The following is a 21,956-nucleotide window of genomic DNA, read 5'->3' on the forward strand; positions in this document are numbered from 1 at the left end:
GACGGATCATGTGACACTGAAGACTGGAGTAATGATGCTGAAAATTCAGCTTTGCATCACGGGAATAAATTGCATTTTAAAATATGTTCAAACGCAAAACGGTTATTTTAAATTGCAAAAATATTTAAAAATGTTACTGTTTTGGCTATAATTTGGATCAAATAAATGCAGCCTTGGTGCAATGACATAACACTACAACTTAGATTTAAAATGCCTGTATGCTAATTATCTGATTTATTTATTAGATCTAGGATCCTGTGAGTTGTGTTTGCTGTCCTGTAGGGGGCGCACATGTATGTTTGTAATTACATCTATTAAACGTGCTGCTGCTGCAGTGAATGTGAATGTAAGTGATGGAATGAACCCCAGCAGTTCATCCCTCGCTGCAGCAGCTGATAGCTCACCGCAACACTCAGGTTAGATAATATCTATCTATCTATCTATCTATCTATCTATCTATCTATCTATCTATCTATCTATCTATCTATCTATCTATCTCTAATAACATGGTATTACCATACGTTTCGTTAGTCTACGTGTATTCAATATTTTATTTCTTCAAATTAAAATGTCACTTGATCATTTTAAAAATGCTTGGATAAAACATTTTACATTATATGTACTCAAGGTATTTCTGATGTAAAGGTGAACGTTGTGTTTTGTGTTAGGCTAATTATATATTCAGCACATGCAAATAATTAAATTCTTAAGCAGCTCTTACTTTGCATATGTGTTTATTTAGTGTTTTTAGTGTCAGTGTAACAGCATAGGAATGTAGGCTGTATCAGATTCAGGTAAGCAGCTTGTTTTGGTAGAGCGAGGCATCTGATTGGCTCACATCTGTGAGTGACGGCTGGAAAGCATCTGTGCATGTGCCTCTGAAGCTCTGTAACCCCGCCCATCCTCTCACTGCTGCAGTATGTGAATGGAGGCAGACACAGCTGTAGCCAGCTCTGAGAAGCCAGAGAGTTCAGCTGCTGTCTCTGTACCCCCCGCACCGGCTGCCATGGCCAAGGGGGAGAAAGCCCCGGTCACATCAGGAGACAAACTCACGATGAAGCACCCTGAACCTGCTTTCACCAAGGTGCCACCACAGGTAAGGCAATGTGATGCACGCTGAAGTTTTTCTGCATTAGTTATGTGCTTGCATATTGCAATATCTTTTTAATGTACTCCACTAATGATATTTAGCTTGAAATTTGCATCTAAATTTATATTACTGTTATTCAAGTCAAATAATGTATAACATGACTGCATTGGGTTGCACAAATCATATTTGAATGTCAGGCACAATATGGAGTTGATGAACACTCAGTAGGGGGGGAGCAGGTGCCAATATATATGTATTTTTGTTTTTTGGTTATGATACCGCTCTGAACTTTTTTTTTTTTTTTTTTTTGCATCTGTACGTTATGAAAGTATGCGGAATGGCATGTTTTGGTGAGCACATGGAATGTTTTTCGTGGATGCTTTACCAACACACATGCCCAAAGGCTGTTTAGGCGTAGCACTGACAGGCAGACAGTAAACCCACAAGTACATAGTGTTATAAAGACACAAGCTGTATTTTTAAGGTCGTATATTACAAGATTACAAGAGTTTAACCATTGCACCAGTTACAAATCAATTCTGTAATCAGAACCAAATTCCTTTCACATGCCACAGACTGACAGTGTATTATCAGCTGGGTTAGAAATAGATATAATGTGCGTTGAAAGTAAATGAAAAGCTTTTCACTGTTACTTGTTTATTCCTAGATTCTTTTTAATAGATGAAATATATAAATGATTGCCTTTTGGATGTTGGATAGCAAATATTGGTTTAATTCCACATGCAATTGTAATTTTATTCTACTTAAAAGACCGTATAATATTTGTAGACAGCATTGTACCTCTAGTTCTGGAAGCAATATGACCTTCATCCATGGAAAAATAATGTCAAGGATGATCTGTCTAGTGAAATAAAGTCTATGCTGTGTTGTTCCTTTGCGCTGACCCTCTGGTCGAAGGGAAAATGGTAGTTGTGCGTCAATAATGTATGGAAAACACACTAATGGAGCTCTTGTTCTCACACACGCCATCACAAAAAGGAAAGATGGAGAATCACATATACAGTGGAAGGTTAAAGATTTTAAGTGGAAATTTCTTTCAACCATGGATTTTTGGATATGTTACCATGGTAATACCTTGATTTTTGAACATATACTGTGTCTTAACTGCAGTATTATTTGAAATAGCTTATAAATATCATATAGCATGAATGTTTTTGTGTGGATGACTTGAGAAAATTGTATTACTGCTCAAACTTTCATGAGATTTACGAGTCTTTCTTGTGTCATGAGATCACAGCGTGAATGTCTTAATAAAGATCGGTTTCATGACTGTGGCTACTGTGACTGTCAGGCGTGTTTGTATTGAATCTACTGACACTCCATAAGAGAACCTCTGCCTCAACAATCATGAAAAAATGATCGCCACACTTGCCAGTCTTGGGTTTTGAGAGCATGATATTGTTTATCACACTCTCTGCAGGAAAGCAATCGTATTCAGTTTGGAGATGAAAGTCCAGGGTGAATTTGACCTTGCGAGAGTAATGATAAAATGTGTTTTCAAACCTCGCTGGGCATCAAGACTTAAACCCTTCATTATGTCATCCAGATTCATCCTCACGCAAACATACAGTACACAGTGAAAATCAGCTTACAGAGCGGCAACTGTGAGGCAGTACGCTAAGCACAGAGAGCTTTAGTTCGGTTAAATCTCACTAAAATCATGAGTCCGGCTCACATTTCACCCTAAAATCAGAAGATAAAAAAATAGAATTTGCTTGATGAAAATTAAGCCTAATTTTAAGAAAATTAAGACATTATTTTAATGACTGTTACGCAAATTTGCATTTTAAAATAATTTTAAAATAATTAAAAAAAATATATATATGTTAAGTTTAGTGTTTTTGGTGAAACATTCCCAGACATGTTTTCTACAAACTCTGTGATATACAAATTTTTTTCTTTCTTTTCATTTTATTCCTCATCTCAGTTATAGATGTCCTTTGTCCACTTCATATATCTTCCCACACTTTTTCAATCTGCTGTTATCAATCTGTGAGGAAGTCAGATATTTTGTCTCAGCTCAATGACTTCCTGTTTGTTCATCATGATAACAGCAACCAAAATAAACTTTGTGAGAATTCCAGCAATCCATGATGCTAGAATGTTGTGGATAGGGTGATAGGGTGTTGCTAGGGTGATTGGGATGGTTGCTAAGTGGATGTCTACCAATCAAAATCCAGAGAACCCTTAATAAGATTCTCAGTCTGCAGTCAGTAAGATTTGTGATTTTGGAAGGCATTCATATTTTAAATCAGCTAGAATCCATTAAATTAGTCAGTAAAGTGACAGTAAAAAAAGTTATAAGACATGATTTCACAGTTTTATTTATTTAACTAAAATAATGTTTTATTTTCAGATAAATGTTGTTCGTTTGTACTTTTTATTCATCAAAGAATTATGGAAAAAGCATATCAAAGCTTCCAAAAAATTATTGAGCAGCCAACTTTTATAATAATAAAATACGTTTTTGAATAGTAAGTCAATATATTAGAATAAAATATATAGCATATTTCTAAAGGATCATGTGACACTGAAGACTGTCTGAAAATTCAGCTTTGCAGTACATAAATATAATTATATTTTAATACACACACACACACACACACACACACACACACACACACACACACACACACACACACACACACACATATATATGTATATATTTATTTATATATTTATATATTAAATTAAAAAACTGTTATTTTAAATCATAATAATTCACAAATTTACTGTTTTACTGTATTTTTGATCAAATAAACACACTGGACATATACGATTTATTTCAAAACATTTAAAAAAAATTATAATCAAATAAATAAAAATCTTATCCTAAACAGTATTGTTGAACAGTATTGTAAATCTGGGATTTTTTTTTTTTTCAAATAATCCAGTAAAATATCTAAGTATTAATTTCCATCTAAAAATTAAAATCAGCTAAAAATCTAGTGAGGTTTACGCTCACTATAGAAAATACTATTTGGCAATGTAGTAGCCTAAGTAAGTAAGTACATAAATAAATAAATAAAGTTTCTCAAAACCAGTTTCTATCTTACACAATTGTTTTGTTTTAAGAGTGTTGGGATATTTTTACCAGAAAGCAAGTATTGAAAAATACAAATTAAAAAGAGGGTTTTTCTTTTCTTTCCAGAACTTAAGAATTTGTACGTATGGTTACAGAGTTTGTTCAGATCACAATGTGTGCAATAGCAATAGTCATGCTTAGTAAGAGATCAACCAGAATTTATATCAGCCTCAAGGCTAAGCGCACAAGCTTCCTCATTTCACACTTTATTACCATCAAATCCTCTTACTTTCCTTCTTTAGAGGAATAATTCAAAGAAGCATCGGAGTTGAGATTAAATAGACTGTATTCCAGTCTTTTCATTTCCTTGCCCGAGTTATCAGAATAATTACATTGTGATTTCAGAAGTCATTCATCTTTTCTTCATCTTGGTGAAGTTGAGAACGGCGGGGAGAAACCCTGCGAGTTAATTACAGCATCTTCTGAAGAGCGATCGTTCCTGCCCTCTGTGGTTGTTTTGCTGCGAGGGTACCCAGAGTGCATGTTGGCGTGGAGACGCCAAACACTGGCTTTGATTGAGCGGATGAATGAGTTAACAACTCAAAAGAGGAGTGCTTGACTTCTGTAGTATTTTCAGCACCAAATGTCTGTCTGACTGTCTTCTTAGATTTCTCTCGTAAATATATGTCTCTGAGCGGCGGTTAGGCTTCCCTTTTATGCGTTGAAAGGATCTCCCCTCCGTTTTCTACTCACACACCGCACATTAGCAGACACACACACACACACACCCTCAAAAACATATATTTACTCTGCCTTATCCACAGAGCTTTCCAAGGAGTGAGTGTCCTTTTTAATGTGTGAAATGCTTTACATTCAGAAAGCCACTCAAAACACACGCACACATGTTTCTTTATTCATTACGGTAATGAAAAGTCACTTACTATTTACTCACTATATACCCATGTTTTATTCCATTGTGTCATTGTTGGGTCCCTTTGAATGGCAAGTGCCATTTAATGATGTGGTTTTACTTTTAAGTGAATAGTTTAGCAAAAAAGGAAAACTTGCTGAACGTTTACTACTCAGCCATCCAAGATGTAAATGAGTACATTTTTAATCGTGGGAAGAGATTTGGAGAAATTTAGCATCACTTGCTCACCTATGAATCCTCTGCAGTGAATGGGTGCCGTCAGAATGAGAGTCCAAACAGCTGATTAAAAACATCACAATAATCCACAAGTAATTCACACCACTCCAGTTAATCAATTAACATCTTGTGAAGTGAAAAGTTGCATGTTTGTAAGAAACAAATCCATCATTAAGACATTTTAAACTTTAAACTGATGTTTCCAGCTAAAATAACGCTTCCTCCAGTAAAAAAATAAAATAAAAAAACATCCCCTGTTGTCCTCTCACATCAAAATCGACCAACATATTTGTTTAGAACGGGTTTGGCTTGTAAACAGTGCTTGATCTGCGCATATTTCTCTCCTGATTCAGATAAGACTAATCTTCACTAGAGAAAGCAATATTATGAACAGCTGGAAGCAGCAGTCTGAAGTTAAAAACATCTCGAATGATTTGTTACAAACGCACAAACATGCAGATTTTCATTTCACAAGATGTTAATGGATGGAATTACTTGTGAATCGTGTAATCGTGTGAATTACTTGTGGAGTATTGTGAAGTTTTTATCAACTGTTTGGACTCTCATTCTGATGGCACCCATTCACTGCAGAAGACTCGGAGCCATTGGTGAGGGATTGAGGATTTTCTGCTAGGACATTTTCCGTTAAGTTTACCTTTATTTCCTTTGAGGCCTAAAACACAATACTATGCTTAATTGAAAATATGTGTAAAACACTCATCAAAGAAAAAAATCAATAAGAAAAATGCTTTTTATTAACACAGTACTTTAGACCCTATGTTAAAGAACATTTAAGTGTATAATATCAGACCAATAGCTTTTCTTAACCTTTAAAGAACCATATGGCAACTTTAGAATGTTACACATCGAAAAGTGTTCTTTAAAAGAAGCTTTGAAGAAGTTTTATTTCAAGGGTGTTCTCTGTGATCAAATACCCCGTCACTCACAGAAGTGGAAGCATCTGTTTTAAATATTACTTGTGGTTTTGAAGGGTCTCAGGCTGAGGACCCTTCAATCTATCCCACCCACATGCTGGAGAAAGAGAAACTCTGAACCGGCAGTCCAAAGACAGATGCTGTGATTATCACCCAGAAACCTCAATAAAATAACACATGGAGATAATTCAAGCACCTCTAATCAAGTACCAGACTAGAACAAATCAGGATGAATTACACTGAAGAAAATAAAAGTGAAAAGGTGGAAACCTCATGATATATTTAACAGCACATTATTTGAGACAGCAGTCACAACTCTACAACGTTTAGTCTTCAATGCAAATAAATGTAAACAATTTTAAGACATATTTATTTGGAAATATTTGTTTCTCACTGGAATATCAGAACATCTGCATATATATATATATATATATATATATGATGTATATATATATATATATATATATTAGATATATATATATTAGTGCTGTCAAACGATTAATCGCGATTAATCACATCCAAAAGTTTTTGTTCACATAGTATATGTGTACTGTGTACTGTGTACTGTGTATATTTATTATGAATATATAAATACACACCCATGCATGTATATATTTAAGAAAAATGTTACGTTTGTATATTCAATATAATTAAATATATATATATAATATAAATTATATGAATATATATAATACATGTAAATATTTTCAATATATATATATATATATATATATATATATATATATATATATATATATATATATATATATATATATATATAAAACAAAAAGTGCTAAGTATTTGAAAATGAATCTTTCAGGTACAAATGCTGACATAAAAATGACCCATCAGCTCCAAAACCTTAATTTTTCTTGTACTCTCCAAAATATAGTATTTGTGTTGGTTGCATTTTATTTTCTGATTCAGAGGCTTTTTTTTCAGACTCATCTGGATCAGAAGCTCTCTGTATGTAGCAAACTCTGTTTCGCCATCGGAGGAGCACCGAATCAGGTCGCCGGGAGCGCAACAGCATTCTTCCTTCAAATATATCTACTTGACATTGCACAGGTAAGATCTCCACATATTATAATAAAATATTCCGCTATAAAATACTTGCGGATATGAAGTTAATAGAGCATATTAATCACAGAATAGCACCCTGTTAATTTTTTAAGTGACAGAGAAGCCAAAAATAATTTCACTGTTACTGATCCTTTTCTTTTAATACTTTTAATACAATACTTCTAGCAAGAATCTTGCTACAGTTGAATAAAAGATAAGAATTTCCATTAATATAGATGTTCACTTTCTGTTCTCCTGACAGATTAATCCATTCCAGGCTTCCATGGTGTTGTTCGTCGGCAAGGCTTGGGGGGCGGTTACTGACCCCATTGTGGGATTCTTCATTACTAAAAGCAAATGGACAAAGATTGGGCGACTAATGCCATGGTGAGTGGTGTATGAGAAGAACTCTTTTTTTTTCTGTCTGTAAACATTCACAAAGTCAGCAAGTTTAAGGTGCGTAGTGTCTTAAAAAGTTGTGTATGTCTTCCAGGCTTTAGTCAAGATAACACTACATTCTTAAGTAATAATGACATCTAAGCAGGTACCAAAAGGTTGCTGAAGGTTGAAAGCCTCTTAAACTGGGCATAATTACAAATCTGGAAGTCCTTTCCATGTGGACGTCTCAGGAGATTAAAGTGACCACATACCCGAGATGTGAGTGTCTGACAGGAAGTTCTCATTATACTCTGATGTGACATCATGGTGTCTGGGAGGAAGTAGTTAAGGTTTGTTTTCAGAGAATCACTGCGGAACATCTCGGCCATGCCCATGTGGGTCTTCTGGTGTGTCTCAGTGTTTATTATGCTAAAGCTGTGCCAACACAAAGACAACATTTAGATTTACAGATTCTAAGGGCAAATTCTACTATATTACTCATCTCATTAGTGTTATGCAAAAATCACTTTTTCAAGTTTATTTTGTTTTTAGTTATGTAATTAGTATTGATATTCTTTAAGTACAGTTTTTTGTCCTCTTTAAACTGTCAGATGATGTTAAGAAGCTAAAATTTAAAGGACACTTAACTCTAAATCTCTTTGTTTGACGTACAAAGAAATTATGTAATACCACAAAAAATGGAAAGATCTAGGGATATTGTGAGTAAGCCGATTTATGGTGGGGGGGGATCTTCTTTTTCTTTTATTATTTTAATGCATGTTTGGGTAACTCTTTCATTGGTTTCATTACAAATGATTAAAAAACATTATCTAATAATATAATAATATTTAAACCTCAGTACTGTATTTAAATTTTTATGAATTTTAATGATTTCATTATAATTCATCATGTTTTATTTTACTTTTGCTTGGGTAATTGTGGGTGTGGGTGTGTTTTAGCAATAAACTTAAAATAAAAAACTTTTTGAAATATTTTTGGTTATTTTATATACATAACACTGCATAACAGATCAATGCTGTAAATTTACTTTGTATTATTGTATTATAATTTATCATGTTTTATTGTACTTTATTCTACTTTTGTGTCAGTAATTATTGGTGTTTAAATTTTAGGAAAAAGATTTTAAACCAAGAAAAGTTCTGACATAAACTGAAGAATTATTATTTTTTAATTATTACGTAATAATGTTTAACAGATCATTACTGTATATTAGATTTTTTTATTATCTCTTATCATTTTATAATAATTTGTCATGTTTTGTTGTATGTTTTTGTTTGAGAAACTGTGGGTGTATACTATGTATGTTGAGGTTCAAAAGTCGAGAGACCACATTACATAAAAAAATAAATAATAATAAATGGAAATAAACTACATTTTGAGATTAAATAAAAAAGTTCACTATGTTTTGTTAAATATAAGAAAATCTGTGTAAAATCCTGGGTAAAAAGACTATTCTGTGCTGATAAAAATTTGTCTTGTATTTTTAAGTTTAAAATACTGTAAGAGCTTTCTCTAGTGGTCTCAAACTTTTGGACCTCGCTACATGTGTCTGTGCATTATATTGACTTCAGGTCACCCAGAGTTAAAGTATCTGGTCATCACACCTCCTTCAGAACCTTACAGACCGTCCGGCTCTCTCCATTCACATTAACCCATCTGTCCTGCTCTCTCTCTTTCCTGTACGGCGGCTCCTTTGTGTGTCCGAACAATCAGCAGGGCACACAGGGGTTGCTCCACACTGCAGTAGTGGCATCTGGACTGTGCCAGAATTGGCTGCTCTCTTTACCTCACTGTTCTCTGTGTTGCTTGTTTGCTTACACTTGTTTATTCTCTGTGAAAGTGAAAAGTGGTGTGACGCAGAGGTCAGTGTGTCCAGGGTAAACCTGCTTAGAAATGACCTGACCGAACATTGAGGTTTTCTTTACAGGAACAGGGTTGTGATAGTTCTAGAGTTGACAAGGTCACATAATTTAGAACGGAAGCCAATAATCTGAATTCAGCATTCAGCAAACAGTTACTTGCTGTGGGATGAGTCTCACTCCTGAAGCAGAGAAATGGAAAACAGGGCTGTAGATTGTGACTAAAAAGGTGCCAAATCCAACAAATTATAAAAAAATGTGCAACAATAATTTGAAATTCACATTTGTGAAAGGTTTGCGTGCATCCATTTGAGTTTAGTCAGATTTCATCTCATTAGTGCGTGCCTGTGTCTTCTGCCCAAAACAAATGAATACAGCGGAAAATGACTCTTATGACCTGGTTCTTTTCAATGAGTCATTCATATAAAATTCACCAGACTACCTCAGCTTCATTAATTCAGAGCCGTCATGGCTCCTTACTGAATTTACTGAGTCAGTTTTAAGTAATGAACCCATTCAGTGATTTCTATTTTTGGTTTGTGACACATTACAGCCTATTAACAGTTTAGTTTTTTTTCATTATTGTCAGATTCAAATGACAGAGAGATAGGCCTATAGATATTTACAACAGAGTTTTGCTGCATGGATTAATAATGGTAATATTCCGAATATTTTGAAATATAGGTCTATATATAAAAACATTTGCTAGTAACTTGCTAGTCATGCTAACAACATGCTAATAACCATATGTTTAGATGCCACATTCGACTGCTCCAGATAAGTTGACACATTCGCCATCTTCCAATATGGCAGACTGCTTAAGTATAGCAGCCCATAGAAACAGCCACTTAAAGGGCATCTACATATATCTATGCTAATAACATGCTATTCATGCTAGAAACATGCTAGAAGCATGCTATTAACGTGCTAATCATGGTAACAACATGTTAGCAACATGCCAATCACCCTAGCAACCACCCTGGGTACCCTAGCAACCACATAGCAACACCCTAGCAACTACTCTGGGTACCATAGCAACCACATTGCAACACCCTAGCAACCATCCTGGGTACCTTAGCAACCGCATAGCAACACCCTAGCAAGTGCCCTGGGTGCTCTAGTAACCTCATAGCATCACTATAGCAACCAACTGGAGTATCTTAGCAACCACATAGCAACACCCTAACAACCACCCAAACCAACCTAGAAACAATTCAAGTACCCTAGCAACTGCATAGCAACACCATAGCAACCTCCCTAGGTACCGACACCCTAGCAACAACCCTGAGCACCGTAGCAACTGCATAGCAACACCATAGCAACCGCCCTAGGTAGCGACACCCTAGCAACCACCCTGAGCACCCTAGCAACTGCATAGCAACACCCTAGCAACCACCCCAGGTACTCTAGCAACCTCATAGCAACACCATAGCAACCACCAAAAGCGCCCTAGCAACCACATGGCAACACCCTAGCAACCACCTCGTCTGTGAGTGACGTTGGAATCATAATCACTATTATTCATTCATTCATTCATTCATTCATTCATTCATTCATTCATTCATTCCTTTTGTTTACCTGATTAACAAGACGTAATGGCGCTATGAGGACAATGACATTTCATTAGTTTAGTGTAGTGCTGAAAAGGAAGGATCATATCGTACAGCACCTACATAAATTTAGTAAAAACGTAAAAAAGCAAAAACACACCCAATGCACATTTTGTAGATGTAGAGTTAAACAGTTTATGCAGAAAAGATACATCACCATCTTGAAGTAACTTGCATTTACTTTAAGAATTAGTAAATATATTGTAAATAAATTATGTAAAAAAAAAACCTACAAAATGTAGAATATTCTCTGTATAATTTAGCTGGCTCAATGTGTTTTGAGAAAAGGCGCATTTAGCTCTAATATTTAAATTCTTCCCACTGTCACTGGCTCATGCCTGCAGCTGATTGCCTCTCCCATAATGCTATGGAAGACTTGTATCAGTATGAATTATAAATGGCCAACACATTCCCCACATCCTGCAAAAAAAAAATGCAGCAGAATTCCTCCCTGCTGAGATACACATCAACCATGTCAGATTGTCGCTGTGGTTCTGTGGCCTGCGATCCAGCGGTGTAGATGATTTTTTCCTACAGCAGGAGCATCCTCACAAACACCATGCTGTTTTTCACACAGTGACAACAACCATACACGGATGCATCTGCAATAAATGTGCACTGTAGCTTTAAGATGACACTCAAGCTCCTCTTATATTGATTAGTACAGAAGCTAAAATGTGAGATCAGGTAAACCACAGGACATCTACTGAAAACAGTGTTATTTAGTTACCTCCTAACAGGTTTCTTTCCTGTACCCAGATGACTTGCCTTGATTCCTTCAAACAACCTTTGCCAGAAATACAGTATAGTCCCAAAAATATGTTTTTCCACATTTTGAATCATGTGCATGCTGATTATACTTAATTGCATTTTGTGTCCTTTTCTTCTCTAGGATGGTGGGCTGCACTCCATTCATGGTGGTCTCTTACTTCTACCTTTGGTTTGTCCCACCTTTTACCAATGGGAGATTCATCTGGTATATGGGCTTTTACTGTCTCTACCAAACTCTCATAACAGTAAGTACCCTTTGCTTTGATGTTTTTAACGTTGTAATGTAATTTCAAGCTAAACACAGGTTTACAGATGACCCAGAAACCACATTAACAGCACCATCCATCATGTAGTCACAAATGACCCACAGATCCATTAAAATCTAATTCTGCCTCTGTTTTACCTTGGTGATATTTTGGTTTTGTGATGAGAAATATATATTGGACTTATGAAAATATATAGACCTTCCTCCAAGACTATCCTACAACCCAATAACCCCTATTATATATATTAAAAAACAACTTTTCAATACGTTATTTAAAAAAAGGATTAAGAGCTTAAACGAGAATAAAATAAAATAAAAAACAACTTTTATTAATGAACATTTAGAAAAAATTAAACAAAATAAAATTACTTAAGAAGCAACCCTGCATAAAATATTACCATTCAGAAGTTTGCGGTCAGTAAGATTTTTAATGTTATTTTGTAAAAGTCTTTTATGCCCATCAAGACTGCATTTATTTACTGAAAACACAGTAAAATCCATAAAAAATGTGAAATATTATTACAATTTAAAATAGCTGTTTTCCATTTTAATATTTTTAAAAATGGAATTTATTAATGTGATGCAATCCTGAATTTTCAGCGGTCATTTGCTGCTCTCTTTTTATTATGAGTGTTGAAAACAATCGTGCTGCTTAATATTTTTGTGGAAATCAGTATAAAAAAAAAATCAGGATTCTTTGAATAGAAAGTTCAAAAGAACAGCATTTAAATAGAAATAGGGTATTTTATAACAATGTGAAAGTCTTTACTGTATCAATGAAAGTCACATTTTGAATAAATGTATTAAACACTTAAACCAATCCTATAATGTTTAAAGCTAGTGTCCACAGTGTGGCTTCTCAAGTAAAATTATCTCGCTAAAAAAGCTTGTCAACAAAAGTTCATGTGGTTATCTATAGCCCAGCCTCTTTGATGTCTGCATGGAGTTTCCATGATTTATTTGTGTTTCTGTCCTTTGTTACTATGGCTTGGCACGGCTCTCTCCATACTGTCCTCCGTAAAACCCGCCAATAAGTGCTGAAGTGGGGAAGCCGCTCCAACCGCAGCAGTCTACGCTGTAATGAAAAGTCATTCTAACTACTTGATAAATACATGGTACGACCTGCCCCAAACCAGCAGAGAGGCTAAATGCTGCTTTCCTCTTTTAGCGTTCTTCATTGTCTGTAAGCACAAGGCTGAGAAACAGCAGCTGCTTCCAGCGTGCATGAAAGGGAATGTAGTTTACATGATTCTAATTAGTCAGTTTTTCATAATTAGGCTTTGGTTTATGTTTAAATAAACAATTCCTCAAGCTACTCAGAATCAAAAACCTTAATGGAAGTCAAATGAACAATGTAGGGAACTCTTGAGGAACAGAAGCACTGCTGCAGAAGCACTCTGTAGTTAGATTTATTTTGGTAGCCGTTTGGCCCATTGGTCTGCCGCAGTGCTGACTTGGCTTTCGTGGAAATTGGAAAAGCTAGCCGACTGTAGTACACACTTATAGTAAGTTTGCAATGCAAGTTCAAGGAAGGTTTGCTGTACTTGAAAAAATATTGATTTTGTACTGCACATGCACACAGAACATGTTGTTCTTGGAATGAATAGCATTGATTTATGAGCTTGTAAGTTGTCTCCTTTTCAAATGTATAATACAACATAATATAAACGGGTGTATAATTGGGAAAGACGAGTGGTTATGAAACCACTGATAAATGTACATGCCCTAACTTTTGGATCCCCCATCATTTTGCTCACCTTTTTTTTAGATCAGCGTTTATGAGATCCATAATTTCTTAACATCTTAAAATAAATAATCCAGTTAGAACCAAAAATAATTTTATTGCCTGAACCATAGGAGGTCCTATTTAACTTCCAAAAATGTTTTATTATCTAGTTACTTAAAAAAACATCATACTGTTGCTTTAATATATATATATGTATATTAGCTTGGAATATATTGGTATTGAAATATTATATAATATAATATTGTTATTCAGTATGATTGAAATTAATATAAATTAATGTAATATAATATAATATATTGCCTATTGCAGACATTTATTAATATTTCAATGTTATCTGCCTTTACAAATGCACATTTTCAGACTATTTTCAGACTATTATTAATAATAAATTTAGTTATTTGTATATATATTATCATATCTTATTGCTGTCATATCATATATTGCATATAATTTTCTATGACAGTAAATAAAAACAATTGCTCAGTATAAGATTTTCCATGTTAATCACTGTCTGTCTCGTGCTTTGTTCTAAATCTTTCTTGCAGTGTTTCCATGTGCCTTATTCCGCCTTGACCATGTTCTTGAGCACCGACCAGCGGGAGAGAGACTCTGCTACAGCTTACCGTAAGCTTACAGCTGCACACACAACAGTGTTCATCTTTAAAGCCATGTTTGGATTGCTCTAGAAGATTAACAACATCTGATTTCATTGGGCCTTCATTAATCCAGAAATGCCTGCCAAGTGCTTATGTTGAGAGCTGTGCTTTCAAATGTAAATAACAGTTAGAGTAAGGATGTTGTGCATGTGTATGTGCAGGTATGACGGTGGAGGTGCTCGGGACGCTGGTGGGTGCCGCCATTCAGGGTCAGATCGTAGCGAGCGCACACACTCTGAAGCACTGTCCACATCGAAACCTGACCACTGGTCACCTGGGAAACAGCAGTGGCACAGAGATCATCAGATCCCTGGCGCTGTCACAGGACTTCCTGTCTCATGCTGTACGTGTCACAGTTACACTTTTCCTCTAAAATTGACCTTGAAGTGCACCAGTGAATCACAGCTCCTAATGCAGTCCCTTTGTGTCTAAATTCTATTTTTATGCATTTTATGCAAAACTACGCATATGTTTTTCGTATTTTTATTCAGCATGGACTCAATAGATTGATCAAAAGTGACTATAAAGACTTCTATAATGTTAGAAAAGATAAATGCTGTTCTTTTAAACTTTCTTAATTATCAAAGAATGAATAATCAAAAAAGTATGGTTTCCTCAAAAATATTAAAGTGCATAACTGTGTTTAACATTATAACGTAATAATCACAAATATTTATTTGCAAATCAGCATATTGATTTCTGAAGGATCATGTGGCACTAAAGACAGGAGTAAAATTCAGCTTTGCATCACAGGAATAAATTACACTTTAAAATATATTCAAATAGAAAATAGTTATTTTAAATAGTAATAATATTTCACAAATTTACAAAACAATAAAAAATCGCATCAACCTCAAACTTATGAACGATATATACTTTGATCCATAAGATTTTGTAAAAATTTTGTAACATAGATAGATAGATAGATAGATAGATAGATAGATAGATAGATAAATCACCTTTATTATTTTTCAGAATTTGTTTGTGTTTCTAAATTCTAGTTTCTAGTTCTAAAGAGAACTGTTTTCTTTCTTTCGTTTTTTAAATGGCTTTTCCCTAAAAACATCCAGTATTATTTAACCATAAACCCTCCAAAACCTAATTAAGTTTGGACTTTAAAGTGTGACTTTCAGGGGAACCATTTAATTTTTTTAGAATCCACAGAATCAATAAATAAATGTGCTTATTTAGTGGACTGAATAACTCTATTTCGAGGCGAGAGCCACTGAGCTCAATGTCAATCAAATTCGACATGCGAGCAGACTAGCTTGGCTTGTGGATGTGGCTGAGGGTTCCATAGTGGAAACCCATGATGGAGAACCATGAAGGGCCACAGCTATTTGGAGCTGGACTGGTTAAGGCTCTCAGAGGCGGCTGGGCCGAATCCACCCCGCTCCATGTGATTGAGCATTCCTCTGTGGGATGGTTGGGTGCGCCAACCGACTCCCCTGGAACGGCACTTTTGATCGGGAACAATAATGAAGTGCTTACCGCGGTCTGTGAAAAAAATAGCAAACAATCCTGAGGTTGTTTAGGGCAGAGCAGTTCCTGTTTGGGGATATTAGATTGAAAAGTTCCTCTTTTCTGGGGCTGCACCTAATTTGGGCTCGCTAAACTTTACAAGACCATAGAGTACGGCGTCTGAAGCAGCAAATACACTCAAATAAACACGATCATTTGTAACATGACAACCATGTACTGGAATAGAACTACAACCACACAAGATTAAGAGTTATTAAAGACAGATTTAAATGTGTTGACATCACCGCTCATGGTCTGTTTTTTCCTCTTTACAGAAGGAAGTGTACATGATAGCTGCCGGAGTGATCGGTGGGCTGTTTCTGGTTTGTACGGTGGTCATGTTCCTGGGAGTCAAAGAGAGAGATGGTGAGCGTGTGTGGTAATCATGTGGCATAAATTTGTGTTTTGCAACTGCATCCGAATGGAAAAGTATGATTAATTCACCCCAAAAAGGTACATTTTCATGACTTTCTTCAGTAAAATGCAAAATGAGATAGTCTGCAGAAAGTGCATGCTGCTCTTTAATATATTCTATGCTATATATATATGCTCTTTATATATTCTATTTTTTTTTTCTAAAGATACACTACTGTTCATATGGGGTCTGTAAGATCTGTTTTAAAGGAGAATCTTATGCTCACCAAAGCTGCATTTTTTTATCAAATAGACTGTAAATACAGTTATATGGTGTAATGTTATTCTTTTTAAAACAACTGGCTCGTATTTGAACATATTTTAAAATGTCATGTTCTTAGTGATGCTAAGATGAATTTCCAGTCTTCAGTGTCACATGATCCTTCAGAAATCATTCTAATATGATGATTTCACGCTCAAGAGACATTTCGTATTATCAGCGATGTTGAAAACTGTTTTTTTTTTAGTTGGAGTTGGAGTTTTTGACAAATACAAATTTAAAACAGCATTTATTTAAAATAGAAATAGTTCATTTAAAAGCCTTTACTGTCATTTATGATCAATTTAGTATCTCCTTGTTGAGTAAAAGCATACATTTTACTGACTCCAAACTTTTAAATGATAGTGTATATAATTTGTGAACAAACCAAAACAGGTCAAAATCCATTCACTTATATTCAAATGTGGTGTATGTACCAGGTTTGAATACACACAGGTTTCCTATATAGAAATATTAATTATATAAGCGGATATTGACTTTGTGCCTGACACAGAGCTGTTGTATGAAGACTTGTCACTACACCCCAGAAAACATGTTTAACATTTGGACTTTCTCCACTTTTTTTGTGTCTGCGTTAGATCCCTATGCTCCTAAAACGGACAAGGCCATTCCTTTCCATAAGGGCTTTATTTTGGTCATGAAGCATGGGTCCTACCTCACTCTGACTGCGGCTTTCCTGTTCATATCCGTGGCCATCCAGGTAACATGTTTTCCTTTTAGTTATGTCATTCTAGAATGTGTTCAGTTGGATGTTGTGTGGAGCAAACTATGTAACTGAATAATTATATTTATTAGCAGCTTATACTGTTTCTTCATGTTTAAAACTCTGAATACCTTAATAGAATGTAAGCTTTAGCTTTTCTTGAGGAATCGTTCACTGAAAAATGATGTACTCTTCATTCCAAACCCGTAGGCTATTTTTCCGATGGAACATAAAAGTTCAAAAACTTTAATCCTTGATTGGAGTATTCCTTTAATCACAGCATTTCGGCTGGATTAATTAAGGACATCATTAGTACTGTTTTACATTTCCATTCACTGCTGTTTCCTTTTGCAGTTGATACAAAGTAACTTTGTGCTGTTCTGCACATATGCGGTGGAGCTGCGAGAACACTTTCAGAACATTGTTTTGACAATTCTGGTGAGTGAAGAACACACCTGTGAACTTAATTCAATAAATAATCGGCCCTGCCATTGGCGATCCTCATCACACTGACATTAAAAGAAAGACAAAGTTCTCTATTATTTTCTGATGTGTCTGTGTCATGGGTAAAGTGAATATGTGACAGAAGTTTTGTACTGTATATCTTTCTAGATGTCGGCCGCAGTGAGTATCCCATTCTGGCAGTGGTTCCTTGAGAAGTTCGGGAAGAAAACAGCAGCTTTCTGCGGCATTACAGTAATTTTTATTTTATCAAGAGTTTTTTCTTAAAGGGACAGTCCACCCAAAAAGGAAAATGCTGCCATCATTTACTCACCTTCTACTTATTCCCAACTTGTATGGCTTTCTTTCTTCTCCTGAACACAAAAGAAGATAATAAATCAACCAAACAGTGTTCAGCAGAAGAAATAAATGCATACAGGTTTGGAACAACATGGGCGAGTAAAATGATGACAGACTTTTCATTTTTAGGTGAACTGTCTCTTAAATCAGTGATTTGGAGGACTCCAATTTATACGATTGATCTTTAGCTTCAGTAGTTTTATAAGTTTACAGATGATGCTACCATGACAATAATGAGGTATTTTAACTAGAATAAAAGTTTATCTTGTATAACAGTGTTATTGTTAACTAAAACTATTAAAACTGTTTCCAGTAATCAAAGTAAAGCTAAAGTAAAATAAAATGCAAACATTAAATAAAAACTTAAAAAATTAGAAAATGAATTAGAAAATTACAAATGAATAGAAATTAGAAATTGCCTTAGCATTTAACTGAATTAAAAATGTACTAAAATGACAAAATTGTTTTTCTAAAATGACTTTAAAAAATAAAAATATACAGAAATATAAAATTACAACAAGAAAATAATAAAACTGAAAAAATCACAAAAAATTACTAAAAATTTGTTTACAATTTTTTAATAAAACTGAAAATATGCTCTTTTTTAAGTCTTTCTACTTTCAAATTTCACTTTTAATTCAGTGTGTTACTTGCCATTTATTTGTACTTGTTAAATTTACAAGCAACTTCTGTGTGAAGATGTAGATGTGTTTTTTTTCTCTCAGTGTAGGATTCTATTATGATCATTGACCAGACTTCAGATTTCAGTACAAGTGTTCTTTAGCTGTATACTGACACCTGTTGGCATGAAAGCACCATCACATGATCTCAATGTAAAAACGGCTCATTTGCAAGCAGAGGTGTTATCCATGATTATTTAATTCTCCAAGTATCTCATAATAAGCGCCTAACCAGAATTAAATGACCAGTATTCAGGTGGTCATGTGATCTCAAAATCGTATTTACAATTTAAATGGCCTTTTCTAATATGACAGGAGTCAGATCAAAAATGCATCATTCATTTCTGGAGGTTAAAAACATACTTTTCGCACTTTGAAACTGGTACAATGCATATGTTCATTGTGTAACGTTCAGTGACCTCTTTTAAATTGTCATGTGTGCAGTGGATCATGCCGTTCACGGTGATGCTGGTGTTCATCCCTAATCTGATAGTGGCATATGTCGTGGCCGTATCGTCTGGGCTTAGTGTGGCTGCTTCTCTCTTGTTACCATGGTGAGTCTTACAAACCAAAATATAATACTGTTTTACTCATAAACGAAGTAGGGTATTTTTTGATTTTTAAATTCCAGATCAGCTTCACAGTGGCAATAAAAATATCACTCTCATCTTCTTCAGAAATGTAGCTTATGCCATGCATTATAACTTGTTTATTTAAGCTTTGATTTAACCCCTCGGATACATAGGTTTAATAACCCAGCAGTCTCCAAATAACAGGTTTCATGGCAGGGTCATGCTGTTTTTTGGTTTTTAAAGATACACTCGGGTTGATTGGAAAATCCCCAAATGAGTAAATTACAGCTTTTATGTGCCGACTACAAAGAAGATTTGGCTTTATGGTACCAATGGCCATGTTTAATAGAGATGATGATTGATGCCTCCGCCTTGTTGTGTTTCCTGTTGCTCAGGTCAATGTTACCAGATGTAGTGGATGACTTCAGACTGGCAAACCGCAACTCGAAAGGACACGAGGCGATCTTCTACTCCCTATATGCTTTCTTCACTAAGTTTGCCGCGGGGATTTCTCTAGGAGTGTCGACGCTCTGTCTACAGTGAGATCACTCTTTCAGCATTCACAGCTGGGAATGATGAATCATGACAGACAGTGGTGTAAACATTGCAATATTTCTTATTTGTGTTGAAATGTATTGTTGGTGTCCGTAGGTTTGCTGGTTATGACACAGGCGCGTGCAGGCAGCCCCCTCCAGTGGTCTACACGCTCAAACTGCTCATCGGTGCCGCCCCGGTGGCCTGTATCACCACAGGCCTCATGATCCTCCTGATGTACCCCATCAGTGAGGACGTCAGATTACAAAACAAACTTGCCCTGGAGGAGCTCAGGTGAAGACCCTGATTTACAGAAAATCCATTGCTTTCCTTCAGCAAGTATGCATTAAATTCATCAAAAGAAACAGCAAAGACATTTATGTTAAAAAAAGGGTCTATTTCAAACAAATGCTGTTCTTTTGTACTTTCCATTCATCAGACAACCCTGAGAAAAAGTCATGGTTTTCACAAAAATATTAAGCAGCACAACTGTCTTTAACACTAATTAACAATACATGTTTCTTGAGCAGCAAATTAGCATATTAGAATGATTTCTGAAGTAATGATACTGAAAATTCAGCTTTGCATCATTGGAATAAATTGCACATATATTAAAATAGAAAACTGTTGTTTGAAATTGTAATAATATTTTACAATTTTACTTGTTTTATTGTATTTTGGTCAAATAAATGTAGCCTTGGTGAGCATAATGATTTCCTTCAGAAACATTTAAAAAATCTTACAGAAGGCAACATTTTTAATGGCACTGTGTATATAAATATAATTTAATTTATATTTATGTATTTTGTATATTCTTTACACATTTTTCTCTATGGGTTAAATAACGAGGAGAATAACAATGTGCAGTAAACTGTAAAACTGTTTGCACTACAAACCAGTGTATTCATAATTAAGATAATACATTAAAATAATATAAGACACACCAACATTCAACATCAAGCAGAAAAACAAACCGTTTTGTTCAGCTAAAAATAGCTGGATGCAGATCAGACCGGAAGCCAGACCCATAGAATTTATATTTTTACTACAAGAAAATGGTGGATATATAATAAAGTATATATTTTTTGTTTATTTTTCAGAAACCAGAGTATTACCTGCAAATCTCTCAGAGCTGAGCTGAGCAGCGCGTGACGTCCTCAAACAGCCGATCCTTATATTCTAGCCCAGCGCTGGGATGAGTCGTGTTAGTGTATATTACACTGTGTGACATATATCATTTAGTTTTACTGTAAACATTTCAGTTTGTATCTGTATTCTGTCTGTTTCTCTATTTTCAAGTGAGCATATAGCCACATATACAGTATTATTACAGTATCTAATTTACACTCATGAATGGAATACATATCATTATATATCAAGATTTCCTGAGGGAAAATTTACTGAGAATATATTGTTTAAGTTGTATTAGTGATTATCAATATTAGTGAATGACTCGATTACAGGATTAATAAAAATTGTGCTGGTTCACATATCTTCAGCATATTTCGAAGATGCTTCGATAAATATAATAAAAATATTGAATATTGCTTGGATGAATTCATGTATCTATCTAAATGTGTTTGTACAGTATGTTTTTAAACATAAGCCCAAAGGAATCTTTAAATTAAATATAAATAATAATCAGGCAATGCAAAATGTGCAAAGGTGGACTTGAAATTATTGTTTTTACATAATTGTGATTAGTTTTTCTACTTAAACATTTCCTGTTTAATTCAGTGTTACTTTGCAGTTATTTCTGAAATTTAAGCAATAATCTGAGTGAAGATTTTTGCACAATCAGAAAACATTTTTCAGTGTGTGAATGTGCTATTATTCGGTTCTTTTAATGTGGGTTATTACTATG

General features: G+C 34.8%; 1 protein-coding gene across 1 annotated transcript; it reads left to right on the forward strand.

Annotated features, from left to right (window-relative positions):
- Positions 1–317: 317 nt before the first annotated feature.
- On the forward strand, positions 318–21,824 carry mfsd2b (major facilitator superfamily domain containing 2B). Its single transcript, XM_019114418.2, has 15 exons — positions 318–416; positions 919–1,096; positions 7,161–7,286; positions 7,543–7,667; positions 12,041–12,164; positions 14,477–14,555; positions 14,749–14,930; positions 16,384–16,474; positions 17,381–17,502; positions 17,860–17,943; positions 18,118–18,201; positions 19,431–19,540; positions 19,954–20,097; positions 20,210–20,386; positions 21,193–21,824. Exons 2-15 carry the CDS (start codon positions 926–928, stop codon positions 21,242–21,244), a joined length of 1,671 nt encoding a protein of 556 aa, XP_018969963.1. The 5' UTR covers positions 318–416; positions 919–925; the 3' UTR covers positions 21,245–21,824.
- Positions 21,825–21,956: the final 132 nt, after the last annotated feature.

This window comes from Cyprinus carpio, chromosome B20, assembly GCF_018340385.1.
Source record: "Cyprinus carpio isolate SPL01 chromosome B20, ASM1834038v1, whole genome shotgun sequence".
In the NCBI taxonomy this organism is placed as follows: Eukaryota; Metazoa; Chordata; class Actinopteri; order Cypriniformes; family Cyprinidae; genus Cyprinus; species Cyprinus carpio.